The sequence below is a fragment of the Arvicanthis niloticus genome, chromosome 1, assembly GCF_011762505.2.
Source record: "Arvicanthis niloticus isolate mArvNil1 chromosome 1, mArvNil1.pat.X, whole genome shotgun sequence".
NCBI classification, from domain to species: domain Eukaryota; kingdom Metazoa; phylum Chordata; class Mammalia; order Rodentia; family Muridae; genus Arvicanthis; species Arvicanthis niloticus.
This window is the reverse complement of record NC_047658.1, coordinates 22,182,741-22,202,946: the sequence shown is the minus strand read 5'-3', so window position 1 is coordinate 22,202,946 and position 20,206 is coordinate 22,182,741. Positions and strand designations below refer to the sequence as shown.

At 46.7% G+C, this 20,206-nt stretch overlaps 1 protein-coding gene across 8 annotated transcripts in view; it reads right to left on the bottom strand.

Moving 5' to 3' along the window:
* The window catches only part of Nav2 (neuron navigator 2), a 646,610-nt gene that overhangs the window by 108,106 nt on the left and 518,298 nt on the right, over nucleotides 1–20,206 (bottom strand). For all 8 annotated transcript variants that reach the window (XM_076934936.1, XM_076934914.1, XM_076934921.1 and 5 more), the window contains one exon: nucleotides 6,973–7,095. In XM_076934936.1, the coding sequence (XP_076791051.1) occupies nucleotides 6,973–7,095 (123 nt within the window). The remainder of the gene's footprint in view (nucleotides 1–6,972; nucleotides 7,096–20,206) is intronic.

Here is a 20,206-nt window from a genome sequence, read left to right as displayed (position 1 = left end):
ATGCTCTGATTGGGCTTCAGGACCTAGGCTTTGGGTTGCTGTGGGGATTAAGTGCAGAGGAAGTTTTCCCCTTTTCTCTTGGGCCCCTCATTCCAGCTTCCAATGTTAGACATCTATCTATCCCACCATTCAGTGTTCGAGATATCTTAGTTTTGCGTGTGTGAGCTTTTGCCTGCATGCATGTATGTGTGGTATGTTCATGTCCAGTATCATTGGAATCCAGAAAAGAATATCAGATCCCCTGGAACTGGATTACACACAGTTGTGAGCCACCGTATGGTTGCTAGGAACTGAAATTCCTCTGTAAGAGCAGCCAGTGCCCTTAACTTCTGAGTCACCTCTCCAGCTCTCATACAACTTATCTTTCAACAAGTGTTGAAAGGGCATCATTTACAAAAAAGAAAAAGTGTCTTTTGGAATCATGGCTATGCTGTCCAGCCCTGACTCAGCTTTGTGTCAGGGAGTGGAGTACCTCACAGGGCCACCGTACCTTTATCCTTTCTTTGTTAGTGGGAACATTGCCTGAGAAGCTCCACGCTTGGCAGACTGTGGGTTTCCAGCCTTTTACAACCCTCTGGAGAATTCCTCTGAGGCTTAAGGTGCAGATGGTTAGCTTCCTGTCATCACCCGCCCCCTGTTCAACCCAGGTGGCCTCTACCCACAGGATCGGCCTCTTGCTTAAAAAGGAAGCCGGTGGTAGGGGCAGACTTGGGGCCCTCCAGGAAGGCCAGTGTGGTAATTATCACCCTGCTACAACGGAAATAGAGATTTGCCTCCAAGGCCTCTTTTATGGGCTTTGAAACAGGGATTTTCACTCTCTCCTACTTTGTCCCAGATGCACAGGAGGAGAGAGAAAGGGGGCGGGGCATGGAAGGGATGGGAGGAGCCGTGAGGAAGGGTGCAGACTGGCTTTTACTCTGCAGCTCCGGCTGTCTATAGAGAATGGGTGTGCACACAGAACAAAATAGTATTCTTGAACATAGTGGGCATTACTTGGCTCCCAAAATGAGAAGAAGGATGAGAGGTGGAGGGTGGAGGTGGGGAAGAAGGAGTGGGAGGGAGGGGGAGGGGGAAGAGTTCCCGAATGGGAAAGATTTTCCGAGTTCTAGGTAGAGAGCCTCCTGACATGGGTTGAATATGAAACTGGGCCCCCGAAGGCATCTGTGTTGAGACTTGGTGCCGCTGTGGAGAGGTAACTGCAGCGCAGGCTCACCGGCCTCGTTGATGGATTCATTACGATGCATTCACACCGAAAGTGGGCCGCTAGATGCTTGCTCTTGAAAGCACAGTCTGTCCCCAGCTGCTTCCCACCAGGTGAGCAGCTCTTTTAACTGTGCCCTTGGGTCACCCTCATCCTCACAGTGAGTTCCACACTGGTCAGAGCTCAATGGCAATATTCTGACTCAGAAAAGTAAAATAACAAAACAAAATGACCAGTACAGGAACTATACAGTAGTTAGCCAAGACCAATAAGGGTTCTGTTTTTTGGGATGACTTTAGAATCTTTGCAGATTCTGGTAGTCCTGAATTTCCTATGTCACTAGAAAGATGTGTCATCAGACTTCGAAATGAACTCTTCTTCTCACCAAGGCCACGGAAATGGCAGTCAGAATTCTCAGTGTCCCGGACTCTGAACCTGCAAGGAGGCCAAGGCCTAAGCCGGGTGGACATAGTGCTACTGGGAACAGAACGTGTTATACAGCCTGGCAGCAGGAGGGCTCTTGTGCTCTTGGGGAAGAGTCCTGGGACTGGAGTGCAGGCTGTTCCTCAGCAGGCAAAGTAGCTACAACCTTTCACCCTGGGACTCGCTGTCCGCTCCCAATCAGGGCTGGCTTTGAGGGCCAGGGTCAGAAGCCAAATACAAGCTGCGAAGCTTATGTGTGTCCTGTGCCTGTTTTTTTTAAAGCAATCTCAAAGCTTTACTGACATGGATACCATCTGGAGAGTGAAAAGACATCCATGACATGAAGGAGGGTGGGGGAAACAACAATAATAACAAAAAGACTCCCCACCCCCTTTCTGCTTCCATTCCTGGCCTGATCTAAAGTATACATTGAGCCGGACTCCTGTTTTATAAACACAACATGACCTGGAAGTACCGGCAAGGAGGAACATCCATCTAATGCCCGCAGCCTGCTGCAGGCTAATCCATGAGAAATGTTAAGATCCCTGCGCACAGAGGTCCTTCGCAGCGTCCAAGGAAGAGATTCACAAGTGGCTTATAAAGCGGCCGAGTTGCTAGAATCCAAGAATCCCTGACATGTTCACTCCCGACATGGTCAGGAGACACAGTACTGCAGGCAGAAACCATTTGACTGATAGCCAGACTCTAGGCCCGGCACGTCAGGTTCCCTCCTCCTAAAGTGGCCTATATTCTGCTATTGGGGCCTATTATGTGTACTGAGCTGCCTCCATCCTTCCTCCACAGCTGGCTGGCTCCACTTTGCTGGATTTAGTGGCCATTTGCCATCAGGAAGGGACTGGGATCCAGGGTGCAGCCCTGAACAGTAACAGGAGATGAAGGGGACTTGGCGTTTTGAAGTTATCATCTTTATTATTCCTCAGAACTGGCTGATGACATGAAGACTCTAGCTGACAAAGTTTCTATCTCCCAGGCCTCTGAAGACTTGTGTTCCTATTGGTGACTTTTAATAACCCCAATGATGCTCTCATGCCACGCTACAAATAGCCATTGGTCTGTCCGGGGTCTCAGCATCCTGTTACAGGCTCTGGACCAGCTATGGCTACCTATGCTAGTGACACTCCTAAGCCCAGTGTATTCTGCCCTTTCTGTGCCATCTCTTCCTGGCTGAGAACTAATGTTTGATCATTCCCCATTTCCTCAGTAGCTTTCTTGTGGCCGAATACTTGTGTGAAACTAAACAAGGACTCAGATCTCTCTTTACATAAAACTTCCTGGAAATTTTCTTAGTTCTTATGCCTTTGTTTTTCCGGGCTGTAAGGGAAGGATTCTGGTGGCTTTAAATTGTTTAAAGAACACATTTTCAATCACAGGGGAAGCAGAGCCACTCCCAATTTGCATACTCGCCATCTGTGGTGCACTCGCCTGATATTTCAGAGTCATTGTCTCACACTTACACCTTCTTAGCATAAACAATGTTTGTAAAATCATGGGCTTGATGTGCTAGCTGTTAAGTTCCCCGAAGCAGTAAAATTAAAATGTAAATATTATAAAGGAATAGTTCTCTATCATTTATAATGATTTCCTATCCTACAGTTAGTCCCCTACTTTGTGAAACAGTCACCTAGCTTGGGGTCGGTGATGAGGTATTCGGAAAACATTATAAAGAAATCTATGAAGGACTGGAAAGTTAGCCCAGTCAGGAAAGAGCTTTCCTTGCCAGTGTCAGGACCTGAGTTTGATCTCAGAGAGTCATGTCACATACACAAGGAGGTAGAGGCAGGAGGATCTGTGGGGCTTGCAGCTCACCAGCCTAGTGCACTTGTCAATGAGAAATTCAGTCTAAAATAAAATAAAATAAAATAAAGGGGCCGGGCGGTGGTGGCGCACGCCTTTAATCCCAGCATCTGGGAGGCAGAGGCAGGCGGATTTCTGAGTTCGAGGCCAGCCTGGTCTACAGAGTGAGTTCCAGGACAGCCAGGGCTACACAGAGAAACCCTGCCTCGAAAAAAACCAAATAAATAAATAAATAAATAAATAAAATAAAGGGATTGAGTAGCTACCTCAACAGTTGTGAGCACTTGCTGTGAAATCATGAGGATTGGAGTTTGGGTCCAAACACTCATGTAACAAGCGGTGTCCGTGTAAACACCTATAACCCTGGCTCCCGAGGAGGCAAAGATGCAAAGAGCTCTGGGGTTTGCCAGCCTCCTGCCTGGCTGAGAAAACTAGAGGCTCAGTCTCAGGGAGAGACCCTACCTCAAAGACATACATAGAGAGTGTTAGAGGCAGACACCTGACGTCCTCTACTGGCTTGAGAAGCAGACCAATACCTGACGGTCTTGAGCCTCCCCACGCATGCGCGCACACACACATATATGTGTACACCTCACAAATATGCATGCATGCGTAAAGAAATAAAAGCACAGCTTTCTCCACTTAGTGGGCAGAGTAGCGTTATCACAATCTATTCAGTATAGCTATGGAGCTTAAAGAAATTTAGCACGGTCCACAAGGATACAAATATATCCCTGCTTGTAGCCTAGAACTTACATAAAACAGGGAGACATTTGTATCATTATTCCGTCTTTTTTTTTTTTTTTTTTTTAAAGTAAGCCCCTTGGGTTCTTTTTTAAAACCTTGGCTATCTATCTATCCAGTCCTTAAATGATCATAGCAGGCCACTCAGGCCTGGGGAGGACCAGAAGACAAATGCTGTTTATTTGGGGCCGAAATGAGAAAAAACGGCTTTTGTCTTTCCAATCTTAGCCCCCAAATCTCCAAGCAGCAGCGTGAGGCTCAGCTGCTGTCCATGATAATTCCATTAGGCCTCCAATAAAGCATCAGGTAAATGGCTATCCCAGAGGCTTCTACTACAAGTGTAGACTGACCTCACAGGGCCTGAAAACAGGCAGACTGATCAACTGTAACAGGACGAAGACAAGCAGAATAATTCGACAAATTATGACATCACCAGTGAGGCTGTTCCAGATACTGACTATTTTCTTCTGGTGCTGTTCGCTATACAGATTTATCGGCAGGGTTTAAGCTTTAAGAAGTGAGCTCTCAGGGCTTGAGGATGGCTCCTAAGCATTTAAGAGCACTGGCTTCTCTTGTAGAGTACCATTGTTTGATTTCCATCATCTTCATGGTGCCTCATAACCTCCTTATAATTCCGGTTCCAGGGACTCTGATGCCCTCTTCTGGCCTCTGGAGGTATTGTGTGCACATACATGCAGGTAAAACACTGGAATGTATACAAATTAAAAATAAAAAGCACAGCTCTCAGAGGTTCCTTCCTTCCTTCCTTCCTTCCTTCCTTCCTTCCTTCCTTCCTTCCTTCCTTCTTTCCTTCCTTCTTCCCTCCCTCCCTCCCTCTCTTTCTTTCTTTCTTTTTCTTTCTTAAAGATTTATTTATTGTATGTATGTAAGTACACTGTAGCTGTCTTCATGCACACCAGAAGAGGGCATCAGATCCCATTATCTCAGATGGTTGTGAGACACCATGTGAAGGCTGGGAATTGAACTCAGGACCTCTGGACAAGCAGTCAGTGCTCTTAGCCGCTGAGTCATCTCTCCAGCCCCACTCAGAGGTTTCTATGGTCAAGCCTTGTCCTGCCCTCCCTTACCTCCTTTTTCCCTGCTCTCCTCTTTGTTTTATTTTGTTGAGACAAAGTTCCTCTACATAGCCCTGGCTGCCTTGGAACTCATTATGTAGTGTAAGCTGGTTTTGAATTCAGAGATCTGCCTGCCTTTGTTTCCCAAGTGCCACCATTAAAGATGTTTTCTGTTTGTTTGAATGTGATGCTAAGGAGCAAACCCTGGGACTCTCTGCATGCTGGGTAAGTACTCAGTCAACTAAGCTCTACCCTCAGCCCTTGTATCGATTCTTTTCCAAACCAATAATTTATAGAATAGCAGTCACAAAAGCTAACCTGAGGTAGACCTCTGATGAACAGCCTTTTGTTTTCCCCAGTGTAAATGACCACCCTGGATACCAAGAGACTCAAATGAGGATGTGCCAAGTTAGTAGACTCTGGGTCAGATCCCAAGGTCTTTCTTGATGACAAACTCAGCACTTCCCCGACCCAGCCTTTCTACCCTCTCCCTAGAGAATGTGAAGATTGTTCTTCCATTGTTGGGTAATATTTCAGTATTTGCCTGTCTACAAGGTCGCCCTGTTTCTCTGAAGCAAACCATAGAGCTACAGAACTCACCTTGCATTATTTTAAAGAAAAATGTATGTGTATGTGTGTGTCAGTGTGTTCATACGTGTTTGTGTGTGTGTGCATGTGTAATATATGTGTGTAAGTGCCTACAGAGGCCCAAAAGAGGTGCCAGATCCCCCAGAGACTGGGGCTATAGGGGGTATGTGAGCTGCCCAATGTGGGTTATCACACCCAAACTCCTCTGAAAGAACATTAAGTGCTCTAACCACTGGATCATCCTTCCAGCCCCTCACCTGCTAGGAGAACAGCAGGAAAGCAGCCCTATCTCACAACATAGCCTCCACAAAATTGGAGTGCAGCACCCTAAAAGTACACAGCAACTTCAAATCACTCATCTCTGAGTTTCCTGCTACAACTCATCTGCCCAGATGTGGAAGGAGGTCGAGTGAGACAGAACAGTGAGATCGCTAAAGAGTACCCAAACTATACACTGAAGGCCAGAAAGACAGCACGCCAGAGATGGCAAGCCATACCGTCCTCTCACAGCTTGCTCAAGGACGCAGGTTCTTTCCGTCTCTGACAGTGGTGGTGACAAAGGTCGACAGACCCCTTTGGATGTCAGCTCTTTAATGTGTGTCCCTTGAGTATGTACCCTACGTTTCGCCATTTGCTCCAGGCAGCAGGAAGCGTTGACAAAACCTACTCGGGCACGGCCTGAACTGCACTCTGCATACAGACCTTCTGGTGATCTCAAGGTGCAATACCTGGAAAGCTGAGTAATGAGAGAGGGAGTGAGGCAGGTCCCTGGGGCCTGCAGGCAGAGAGTCTGAGTAACAGTCAAAGCAGCAATGAAACGGCCCAAGCCTGAACCCTTGCTATCTATCTGGTGTCAGCCTAGATAGGGTTGAGGATGTAGCTCGGTGGTAGAGAGCTTAAATGACATTCATGAGGTCCTGGGTTCCACTCTCTGCACCATCACCGAATACATATGTACATATACACACACCCATAACTATATCCAAGCAAGACCCAGGAAGCAGCAGCCCTTTCCTACTTTTATAAGTTCCAGCTTAGTACAGGAACGACTTCAGGGCAGCCCTGCACGTAGGCCACTCTCAAATGGCTTTGGCAAGCGGCTGAATCTGAGTGTAGCATGCCTACCTGTCAGCATCTCCGAGGCCCAGGGAGGTATTTCGTTGTAGGGTTTCTCGCACCACAGCCATCCCATCAGGAAGCCGGTTCAGGCGACGAGTGTAAAGGCCGAGGCCACCATCTGTCATATACCTTTGAAAGAAGAGGATGGTAGGTGCATATGGTCAAAAGCAGCTGCACACGGTCTTGTCATTGTATCTAGAAACCCTGCATGGGTACCTTGTGCTCTTAGGGGGGAAAGATTTCTCGAGGCTCTGTCACTACAGACCAAGGAAAATTTGGCTGCTGATTCAGGCGGGGAGAGAGCATGTGAGGCTTAATGAATGCAAACTCATGGGAATCTATGAAGCAGAAGGAACTGGTGAATAAAATCAGCTGTCAGATGTATTCATGACATGCTACTGAATGTCAGCAATTATGCAAGCAGGTGTTCTATCAATGTCATGTAAACAGAACTGAGGAGTCCTTAGCACACTGAGGGAGAAACAACTACAGACTGGAGAGAGCGGGCAAGCTTTGAGGGAGGAGGCAGGGAAAGATGGAGGGTGAGTGGCAGGCATCGCAGCTGCTATGGTTAAAGTACGAACAGTGTCCGGTTTCACCTCTGACGTCGATGTTGTCAGAGATTTCCTACAAGACTCCGTGAGTAACAATCATTTACTCTTGGTGATGCTACAAGGCCATCTTCTGTTGGACCCAGGGTGCTTTGGGGAGGGAGAACCGCAGAGACTTCTGAATCGATGGCTTAAAAATCTACCAACCAGAGCGTCCCTGTGAGCAGTCACTAGCCTGAAGTTGTTCAAGCATAAAGCATCTGTGCCTCATGCCACCCGGGCCCCCGTAACCCCCATGCAGGGCCTGGGTAGTGGTCCCCCTCATTTTCAAAGGAGAATGAGTAACAGTGCTAAATTTAGGCAGAGCCCAGTGCTGAGCTTGACCATTTTCATCCTGGGTGGGCCCCGTTAGATCAGTAGGTTGCTGAAAAAGGAAGACTTGTATTTCAAGTCTAGTAACATGGAGCTCAGGGCCCCATAAGTCACGGTGCTCTTGACATGGCTGGCTGAGATGAATCATGGGAGCTTTCCCACATGCGCGTTTCTGCTTATCATGTATGGTGTGGCTGTCCCACCCTGGCCGCCACCTGCTTCAGATATCTTTTGGGAGAACAGAATTGTGAGGTGCTGAGCTTTTTGGCAGAGTCAGAGAAGCCAAGAACGGGGCAGAGAAGAAAGCCTTCCATGGAGCCACCTTGTATGAGCAGTGGCCAACACACACTAAACACACTACACACACACATACACACACACACATCTACACACACAGACTCTACATACCTATACACACCTACATACTACATGTAAACACAGTACATACACACACTACACACACTATATAATACACTACATATACATACTACATACACACATACACACCCGTGTAAGCTTGCACACACACATGCTACATATTGACAACTACACATACACACACTAATACACACACTACTCATATACACTACATACACATACTATATACATACATATATTACACACAGACACATCTACACAAAAAGACCCTACACAACTATACACGCACTACACACACTCATATACACATCTACACACACAGACCCTACATACCCACACACACACATACTACACACATACTACACACATACACACCTACATACACATACTACATATACACACAGTACATATACACACTATATACATATACTACATATACATACTACATATACACACGTGTGAGCATGCACATACATACACTACATATTGATACACTACACATTACACACTAGTACACAAACCACTCATATATACTACATACACACACTACATATACACACATACTACACACACACACATAACATACATAAGTCTCTTCATCTAGTCAATCAAACCAAATGTTTGTGGTTGTGTCAACAAGGCAGAACAGACTGAATTTTTTACCCAGCAGTATGATTAAAGAAAAAAAAAAAAAAACAACCTGTGAAAATCCACTGAATTGTACACTTTAAAACGGTGTGTTTTATAGTGTATGGATTATATATTAACGAAAACTAAAATAACAATCACAGCCATCGGTAAACAACCATGGAGATGGTGCGCTACTTGGATGTGGGGTCTATGATTTTGCTCAAATCCGTATCCCTAGCTCATTCCATTTCTACACCTATATTCCTTTGCTTGGATAAGTGAACACATGAAGGAATGAAGCAGACTAACAACCGCAGAGGGCTTAGCAGACACGCACTGTGATCATGTGATCACAGGGTTCCTTCTTGCCAGCCTAAATGTTAGCAAACTCAACACCTAAGACACAAAGCAAGGCCTGTCACTGTACCTAGGATCTGTCTGTCTGTCTGTTCATCTGTCCGTCTACCAGATATAGCAAGCCAGGGTACAGCAGAGTGGGTGACTTGTATCCAAGTAGCAAAAGAGGGGCAAACACCTCCACCAAAGGCACAATGTCTACTGAAGGCTGGACATTTAGAAAAAGCCCTTGCCAAGAGAGTAAGAAGCTCCTCAAAGCACCACCTCATGTCCCATTAACCAGGGCAGTTAATCTTGATCTCAGCAAAGTCACCCTGCCAGTTAGATAAACACAATTTTTTTTTTCAACTGGGGAGATCTTGTCAAAGGACAAACAAACTAATTTTAGCAGCTCTCATTCCCTGCTGGATTTTTATTGCTGGTGAAACAATACATACGGTTGGGCAATGACATGCACCTGGGCAAGGAGATGACAACCCTCTACCCCTCCCCCCTGCTGAGGGAAGAGTGGGATGTTGGGCCACAGACACTGTGACCTACACTCACATCCACCCACGGAAACACCACATATACAATATGAAAAGAAGAATGTTACGGTTTTATTAATTAGTGTGTATGCATGAATATGACGAGTGTATGAGTGTGTGAGTGTGTGTGTGTGTGTGATGCACATGATGTGCAGAGGTCAGAGGACTACTCTATGGAGCCTCTTCTCTCCTTTATGTAGCAAGTGCCTTTATCCACAGGACCATTGCTATTCCTCTGCATGTATTTCTGGTTTCTGTCTCTGCAAAGCCAACTCCACGAGCGCCTGGCTCTCTGAAGAAGCAGTCCCTGCTCTGTCCATCTGCAGCCCTGACCCAGGCTCAGAGTTGTCAACAGACTTGTGCTCTGAGGGCTTAGGAAGACAATGGGGAAGGTCATCTCCTCTTTTGCAGCTCTATCTGAGGCTCACAAGGGGTGGGGACATGAAATGACTTGCTCAAGGTTGTGAGCTAAGGAGACAGCTGGTCCAGGGCTGAGTCCCTGAGCCCCAGCACCACACCTGCCTTCTCCTTGGAGACACAAACAATTATCACTGTTATCCAATGAGGAGCTGTGATACCTTTGAACCTGCCACATGGGTTCCTGCCTACACCGAAGGCTCCTGAACAATTCCCACATCGCCTACCTGAGTTCTGCAGTGACAGTAGCTGAGGGTCTTTGCTTCCATGTTCCAAAGCTTCCCAAGACCTCTGGAACAGGACTATCTCATAATTAATATAGATAGTGTTCCTATCATCTATTCCAAGGGACGACATCCTAAGACAATGGTTATATGATCTCTTGGACACAATATACGCACTAGTCTCTGTGTCAGCCTGGGACTAGACCCAGGTTCTGCCTGCTGAAATTCACGATTATTGGGAATTAGGCAAACAGTTCTACTCTCCAAACCGAGGGGTATAACATGAAGATTTAAGAGGCTGGAGGCTGAGGTGGGGTGCAGCAGCCATAGGTGTCAGAGTCCTGGAGAAGCTGGTCCTGCAGGTGACACTGGGGTTTGCTAATGAAAACAAAGTCCATCCAGGCACATGAACCATACATAGCACAGAAGCAGGAAGGGAAAATGGAAGAGGTAAGCTAGGAGAAGGGAGGAGTTTGTTGTGGCAGGAACACCATTGATAAGAGAGAATAGTGAACTGCATGGGAGGAAACCCAGGCCAAGTGCAGGGATGCGGATGGGGCCTCCGATGGAGACACAGGAAGGTGAGTACCAGGCCCCACTTCAGTTTCAAAGAGCACACTGGGTTTTCCAAACTATCATCCCATACCCTATTTTTTTTTTTTTAGATTTATTTATTTATTATATATGAGTACACTGTAGCTGTCTTCAGACACACCAGAAGAGGGCATCAGATCTCATTATAGATGGTTGTGAGCCACCATGTGGTTGCTGGGATTTGAACTCAGGACCTCTGGAAGTGCAGTCAGTGCTCTTAACCACTGAGCCATCTCTCCAGCCCCCATACCCTATTTTTAACAAGACTTATACTTTAGTTTTTTATTTGTTTTATGTGCATGGGTGTTTTGTCTACACATACACATACACACACACACACACACACACACACACACACACACATACACACACATCTGTGCATCATGTATATGCCTGATGTCCAGGAAGGACACAAGATGGTGCTGGGTCACCTGGGACTGGAGCTACAGATATTCCTGAGCCACCATGAGGGTTCTGGGAATCAAGTGCAGATCCTCTGGAAGAGCATGCAGTGCTCTAAACTGCAGGAACATCTCTCCAGCCCCCTATTCATTTATGTTTTAACTGTGTCTATGCATGTATGTCTGTGGGTGGGTATGTGCACATGTGTGCGGGTACCTGAGGAAGGCAGAAGACCCCTTGAGCTGGCATCAAAGGATGCTGTGAACCTCCTAATGTAGGCGCTGGGAACCAAACTCTGGTCCCTTGGAAGAACAGGGACCATCTTTGGGCCTTCTCTTCTGCTCCTCATACACCAAATGCTTTTTTGGTGAGCATTTTTCTCACCAATCTATTCTGCTACAGACTTTTCCAAAATACCAGTTCTCATGCTGGTTGAGTCATCTTGACTTTCAGGGAATGAGCAAATCTACAGGGTGGACCTCATATCCCTGTAGCACCAAAACCATTGCAAAGGCTATGTGCCAGCTACAGGAAACCTCCCCCCCCCCCTCCTTTCTTTCCTTCCTTCCTTCCTTTCCTTCTCTCTCTCTCTCTCTCTCTCTCTCTCTCTCTCTCTCTCTCTCTCTCTCTCTCTCTCTCTCTCTCTCAGTTTCTTCCCTCCCTTTGGTTTTGTTGTTGTTTTGTTTTGTTTTGTTTTGTTTTGTTTTTTGAGACAGGGTAGTCTCTGTGTAGCTATGACTGTCCTGGAACACACTTTGTAGATCAGGCTGGCCTCAAACTCACACTGGCTAAGGAAAAGGCTTTGGAATCCCAAGCATCTATTGGAACAAACACACTAGACAGAGTCCAAAGCTGGGTAAAGAGATCTTTTCCCTTCCTTAAGTGCAGTGAGATAATACCATAGAGCCAAGTGAAACTGGCTGGCTGACCTTTGGAGAAGGGACATGTCCTTGTACCATCTAAGTTCACAGTTCAATCTAGTCTGCCTCAGCTCAGGGTCCTTCACCTGGAAAGAAGTCACCATTGTGGAGAGCTGGAGGCAGGGATGGGGAAGGAACCAGACAGGTAAGGACTCACTCTAGTGCCCTTAGAGCAGAGCATGTGCTAAAAGAAAATAGCTCTCCGCTGCAAGAAATGAAAGCGGGATCAGGAGGAGGGAAAGCACATCAGGCTGGGCAATTACTTTTCTTCAAAGACTTAGCCTCTCTGCAAGCTTTTGGACACCTCTTTAGTTTAGAAGTGAACATAGGCAAATGGGCATAGGTGAGATCCCTTACCAATATCAACATAAACACACCAGCATGTACATCAACAGTTCCGGTGTTGCATAAAGCTGGGGGGGGGGGGGAGGGAGGTGAGCTGATGGACAGCCCTGCGCCCCACATTTTAGCAGCCAAACAACATGTGCTTTCAAGGCGCTCTGCAGGGTTACAGCCCAGTGTGACATCGATTCTCTGAGTTTATTAGGATGTAAATTGAGTTTCTAGACAAACCTGTAAAAGGATCCTTTTAGCTTAGGGCCTCTTAGAAGTTAGATGGATAAACCTCCCTCTGGGTCACCGAGGGACAAGCTGAATGCCAGCCTAGCAGGGCAGCCTAATCCCTTTGAAGGCGCCGGTCTTTACCAAAGGTCTTTACCAAAGGCGGGTGGGCAGCTGCTGCGTCTGATTTAAGATGATGCATATGAAATGCAAAAATGAGATCGCAAAAAAAAAAAAACAAAAAACAAAACAAAAAAAAAAAACGGGGCTAATTTTTCTGTGCTGATATTAAAATGGCGGCACTCAAATTTAAGTAAATACCTAGCGTTTTGCTTGCTCTCAGAGCCCTTCTACCCTGGAGTTTTAGTGTGGCGCACTGACTAGCACGACAGGCATCACTCAGTGTCATCCTCTCAGACATCCTCTCAGACATCCTCTCAGTGTCTCAGTGTCTCGATCCTCCTCACAGCATATTCTTACTAATTTTCAAGGAAATAAAAGTTGTCCCAGTTAAAGATACTGATGCTTCACTTCCTGTTGATGAGTCCCCTAGACTGACATAAAATAAAACAAAACCAACAGCAGTTTCTGGAGAAAATACAAGGCCAGAGCACCTTGCTCATGTTTCTCTGTGGTGACAGGACTAGAATTACGAATGAACCCAACTGGGTAATACACCCCACTCACACCCAACGTATAAGGGCAGGGACAGGTAGGCAAGTTCCCAGTTTTCATTCCATGCCTTTATAGGCAATCCTTCAATACACATCCACACTCTCCTCAGCCATTTGCTGAAACCCTCCCAACACCTTTTGGGGCTGAGGGATATAGGACACATTTCCTACCTTTCTGCGCTTCTTTCTGCTGTCCCTCGAGGCTGCTAGCTCCTCGGGACCTCACCAGGTTTCCAACAAGTCTCTTTCTAGGAGGATGTAGGAGTTCTATTTACATCCCTAGCTTCCTCCTCCCTTGTTTTGCCCAGCCCTGGAACAGCCAGCCACCTGTAGCCACACTAAGCCGCCTCAGCTCTGAGCTCAGGGCACATAACCCTAGCAAACGGACCTTGAAAGCTGTGAACTGTTCTGCTGGGGAGGTTCTCGGCTCAAAGGACACTATCTCCTTCCCTGACTCTTCTGCAATCCACATCCATCGCAGTCCTGACGTGGATGAAAGGTTCTCTGGATGTAAAGAAGCAGGCGGGGCAGCCACAGTACAAGTGAACCCAGGAGGTCTGCAGCCTACTCTGGCTGGCCCTTGTCAACAGAGCCTGGCCCTCCAGGGAGCACTCGAAAGAGGTTGCCAAGCTAATCAGATGAAGCCTCAGCAGGTCGCAGGAGCAGAGAGAGCAGCAGGGGAGAAAGACAGGCTGGAGTAGAGGAGCAATCACAGAGGCTCCCGACCCCCAAACAGGTGTCACAGAATTCAGTCATTTCTATCGGTAAAACCAGGTATGGAAGAGAACACTCTGTAGGTAAGCACAAGGCATAATTGGGATGTGGGGGTTGGAACAAATTAAACTCCTTACAAGCTAGCAGGCTCAGCACCCTCTGGCAGTTGCCCAGGTGGCTCAAGTTGGACCTTACACTTCAGCTCGCTCCCCTGCAGACTCAAACACCGAACAACAAAAGCAGTGATTTCTGCCTAGCAGGGAGTGGATGGGGGAGGTATGGAACCACAGACATAGAAACACAGTCCCTCTACTACTAACTTCTTGGCATGCCTTTACTGCTTGTATATTTCTAGACTGGGGTCTCACTCTGTAGCCCAGGCTGGTCTCAAACTTGAGATCCTCCTGCCTTCCCCTTCTGGGTTCTAGGTTATGGCTGCGCACCACCACAGGAGGCATCATACCCTTTGTATTCTTATGGCTTTGGGGTGGGGGTGGGGCAGGTATTTTATGGCATATGCAATATTTCAGTAACACTCCGCAAAAAAATTTTTTAAGTACAGGAGTGCTCTATTTGCACGTATGCCTGCACGCCAGAAGAGGGCATCAGATCCCATTACAGAAGGCTGAGAGTCACTATGTGGTTGCTGGGAATTGAACTCAGGATTTCTGGAAGAGCAGCCAGTACTCTTAACCACTGAGCCATCTCTCTGGCCCTACACATAAAATCTTAAAAACAAATTTAACCACGAGTGTTTTCAAGGCCACTACCTAAAGTGGAAACTCTTGAAATCAGATCTCTTTGAATCCCAGTAGAAGCCAAGGCCCCATTTTTACACGTTTGCAGTCAGTGGCATCAGCTCTCAGGCCTCCAGGCTTCATGTCAAGAAGGGCCCAGCAGGACTGGCTGTAGAGGGGCTGTGCTCTCCCTTCAGCTGGGCAGTGGCTTCCCCACTGTGAGACTCTCCTTTGTTTGCAGCAGGCGGGTGGGGGTCAGGGGTGGGGTGGGGGAGGTGGGTTGGGAGTGGGGCAGGAAGGTAGGGTTAGGAGGTAGAGTGAGGTGGGATCCAGCAGTGGTACCTGGCAGCACCCAAGTGACTCTGCCCCATCTTTCCACTGTCATATCCTTACCATGCTCCCGGCAGAGTGATGGATCCAAGAGGGGAGATGTCTGCACAGCTGTAAAATGTGATGCCCTGGTCTGTCCATCTTCTGCAAAACGCAGTGGGATGCTCCTCATTTATTTACTTATTTACTATGTATGTATGTATGTATGTATGTATGTATTTATTTATAGACAGGGTTTCTCTGTGTAGCCCTGGCTGTCCTGGAACTCACTCTGTAGACAGACCAGGCTAGCCTCCAACTCAGAGATCCAACTGATTCTGCCTCCCAAGTGCTGGTTAAAAGTGTGCACCACAACCAACCACTCCCCGGCAAGAGACGCTCCGTATTTTAATAAAAGTTCACGGAATGCTAATTTCCAGAGGAGTTCAGTTTAGCTTACCCAAGGATCTGCACGTAGAGATAGATGTGCTATAAGAATTTTAATTGGGGGGGGGGCATTGAAGAGATGACTCAGTAGATAGACTTTCTAATATACAAGCATCGGGACCTGAGTTAAGATCCTCAGCACTTGTATAAAAGCAGTGGGTAGGAGAGTGGACTCTGTAAACCAGTATTGGGGGTGGCAGGTGGAGTAAGGTGGATCCCTGGATCTCATTGGCCCACCAGCCTAAGTGCATCATCAGTAAGTTTCAGGTCCAGTGAGAGACCTTGTCTTAAAAATTGCAGTGGCCATGGGTGTTGGTGGATGCCTTTAATCCAAACACAGGGGAGGCAAGTGGCGCTCTGTGAACTCTAGGCTAGCTTAATTTAGATTGAAAGCTCCAGGCCACTCCGGGCTACCCAGTGAGACCCCAGTGAGTCTTAGGATTTCTATTGCTGTGATAAAACAGCATGACCAAAAGTAAGTTGGGGAGGAAAGGGTTTATTCCGGCTTACCCTTCCACACTTCGGCTTATCATTGAAGAAAATCAGGACAGGAACTCAAACAGGGCAGGAATCTGGAGGTCTAACTTGATGCAGAGGCCATGGAGGGGTACTGCTTACTGGCCTGCTTCTCTGGCTTGCTCAGCCTGCTTTCTTACAGAACCCAGGACCACCTACCCAGGCATGGCACCACCACAGTGGGCGGGCCCTTCCCCATCAATCACTAATTAAGCAAATGTCTTACATCTGGGTTCTTATTGTGGCATCTTCTCAAGCATGGTTCCCTCCTTTCCAATAACTCTAGTTTGTGTGTCAAATTGACATAAGAAGACTGGCCAGCACAGCCTATCTCATTAAAAGAAAGGTAGATACCAGCAAAGGGATATACCTAGTGTCAACCTCTGTCTCTATACATATGTGCAGACATCCACAAGCACAAACATAGATACAAACTCATATACACACAAGAACAGTTATAAATGCCATACACAATACAAAGAAAATAATCTGAAGTTTCTCCTCCTCCTCTTCCTCCTCTTCTTCCTCCTCCTCCTCCTCCTCCTCCTCCTCCTTCTTTTATTGTATGTGTGTGTGTGTGTGTGTGTGTGTGTGTGTGTGTGTGTAGGCGGCCAGAAGACAACTTTGTAAAGTTGGTCCTCTCATTTTACCTTTAAAAAACTAATGTTTATGTGTGCGGCTGCTTTGTAGTCATGACTACGTGAGCATCACATGTATGCCTGGTATCTCTCAGGGCCAGAAGAGAGCACTGGATCCCCTGGAAGTGGAGTTAGAGATGGTTGTGACTTTGCCATATGGGGGCTGGAATTTGAACCTGGGTCCTCTGCTAGAGGCATGTGTGGTCTTAACTAGTGAGCCACCACCCCAGCTCCTCTCCCTACATCCATGGGTTTAGGGATTGAACTCACACTGACGTGACAAGCCATTTCTCTGGGCCAAGAATTTTAATTTTTGAAAGCTATAAGTATGCTAATGAAATGCATCCTTGGGGCGGACAGAGAGTCAAGAAGTATAAGCACTGCCCTTAGCACCTCCTATCTAAATAAATGGGCATGTGTAAACTTTTCATTATGATTAACGAGAACTCTTGTTTAAAGTGAAAACTATCCTCGAAAAACCAAAAATAAATAAATAAAATGAAATAAAATGAAAACTATTGCACATCCTTCTGAAGACACACTGCCAGCTTTGGAAAATGGGCAGGCAACCCCCCCATCCCTACCCCCACCCCCTGTATCTGGGATTGTGTCTGACTGAATTCTCTTTATTGTGGTTCAACTGTTAGTGTGGATTGCAGCAAATATTTCTATCACCAGCAGGAAGCTTTCTGTTCACCCTGTGAAAGATGAGACACATCCTACTACACAGGAGACTGCTCTCTAGACAAAGCCCCTTTAAGCTCTTTCTTGGCATGAAACATGCTGAACAGAGACGCACTGATACCCAGGAAGTCTCGCAACTCAGATGCACTTAAATCACCAGGGATTTGGAGAAAAATACACTTTCCAGGGCCATGGCTTCTTGGCTGTATGCTGTCCTTAGCAGAGTTCAAATTCGATTTTATTTTATTTTACTTTAAAGTACCTTGATTTTCAGAGCATTTTAAGGTTTGTAAGAAAGTTGTACAATAGCCATTGAGTTTCCTAGCCCCTCCCTCCCTTCAAAGTCTGATCTATGTAATTATTTAATTATTTCATGCTAATGTGGCACATGGCTGCCACTGACAAACCCATTTCATTGACAGATAACCGATGTCTATCTTCATGTGGGCTCTTCTGTGTTTATACCTCTGAAAAAGTCATGTGTACAAGGGCTGGAAGGATGGCTCAGTTGTTAAGAGTACTAACTGCTCTTCCAGAGGTCCAGGTTCAATTTTCAGCACCCATATGGATTCCAGGGGACCCAATACCTTCTTGTGACCTCTGTAAGCATTAGGCTCAGACACATATACAGACAAAACATCTATACACACAAATCAAATTTAAAGAATAAGAAAACAATCACGCCGGGCAGTGGTGCCACACACCTTTAATTCCAGCACTTGGGAGGCAGAGGCAGGTGGATTTCTTAGTTTGAGTCCAGCCTGGTCTACAGAGTGAGTTCCAGGACAGCCAGGGCTACACAGAGAAACCCCGTCTCAAAACAAAACAACAACAACAAAAGAAAAAAGAGAGAGAGAGAGAGAGAGAGAGAGAGAGAGAGAGAGAGAGAGAGAGAGAAAGAAAACAATCACATATCCTCTAGACTAATATCATAGAAAATAATTTAACACTCTTTTAAAAAAATCCCTGGGGCTCCTCCTGGTCACTGTTTCCACATACATGCAATTAAAACAAGCATGTTGGCAACTCTGCCCTGGGAAGAACCTATCAGAAATGCCACCTTAAATCCAGAAAGCATCAAGATGAGCCTCAGTTTCCTTAAGAATTAGTTGTCATGATGTAACAAGAGTGTCATGACAATTTAAAACATAAATCTTCAGTGACTGGTCCTGGCCTCCTCTGTGGAGAGAGAGAGAGAGAGAGAGAGAGAGAGAGAGAGAGAGAGAGAGAGAGAGAGAGAGAGAGAGGCCATCTCATCCATATTAATAGGAACTAGGTTGAAGCTGATCCAACTGTGCCCTCAACCTCAGGTCAGGGCGTGGTACAAATTGTTTCAGAACCTCAAGTCCCTTCTGAAATATCAGTTAACTAGTGGTCTAGACTGAGAATCTCCTGGCCCTGGAACAGTCCACCTGGTGGAGATCAGTGTGTCTGGTGAGGTGATGGCTGAGGAGTGTTAGCCACGATGACCTCAGAGCACAGCAGACAACATGTGGCAGCCACAGAAGTATCACAGTCTCTGCGATATCAGAAGAATCCTTCCTGAGCTGGGGAAATGGGTCGGTGGGTAGAGCCTGAGGACCTGAGTTCTGGCCCCACGGATCCACATAAAAGCTGGACTTCAAAGGGTGAGCATCTGGAATCGCAGTACTACAGATGCTCACAGACTAGCTAGCTAGCTGAGTAGCACAACAACCAAGGTCTCGGGCAAGGTAGAAAAATAAGCACACCCAAAGGCTGTCCTCAGTCTTCTATATGCACACACACTCCTGTCCACACCAAGCTCTCCCTGCAAGCACATCCAACACACTGTTAAGCTAAGCTTCTGGGATGGCTATAGCTGTCGTCCCAAAGTCTTTGATCTGCTCCTCGACTCAAGTGTCACATGACACAAGTTCTTTTTACATTACAGCCAGAAACACGTATGCTGGCTTTGAGAATTCTACGATCTCTTTAGAAGATGACTAGAGCCTTTGAGGGTGGAGATCAGACACCCAGTGCTTCCTGCCCTTCTGGCTTCAGCAGACAGGCCAGGGGAAATGCCTTTGCCTGTTTGACACCAGGAAGCAAATGTCTTGCACCGTGCTTGAGGTTCACACAAGTTTCACCTAGTCTTTATCAAAACTGCAGAGAAATGCCAAGGTATCCTGAGAACAGGCAGTGAGGGGGACTGGCTTATTACAGATACATCTCCTCTGCAGGCTGAGTCACCAGGTAAAAATGGCCAGACTTCTGGCGGTTCCTGGGAGAGGGGAGGGCTGCAGAAAGGGCTGGCTACAGGAGGGCTAAATGAAGGTATTTGTTCTGGAGGTGGTGTTCAAGGCTATGGCATTCTTTTCAACCAAAACTTCAGGCAGTTGTTGTTGTGGGGTAGGTGCTAGCCTGCATGCTGGGGACACAAGAATCCAGGTCCTTGACTTTACAACTGCTTACACAGGGCTCAACAAGGGTAAATGCAGAGATAAGTACCAGAGAGGGCTTCTTAGAGGGGGACCCTCAAGAGACATCTTGGAAGTATTGGCAGGGAGCCTTGGGTTAAAGAAGTTAGTGAGCATATGCACACAGGCAGGCACACACACACACACACA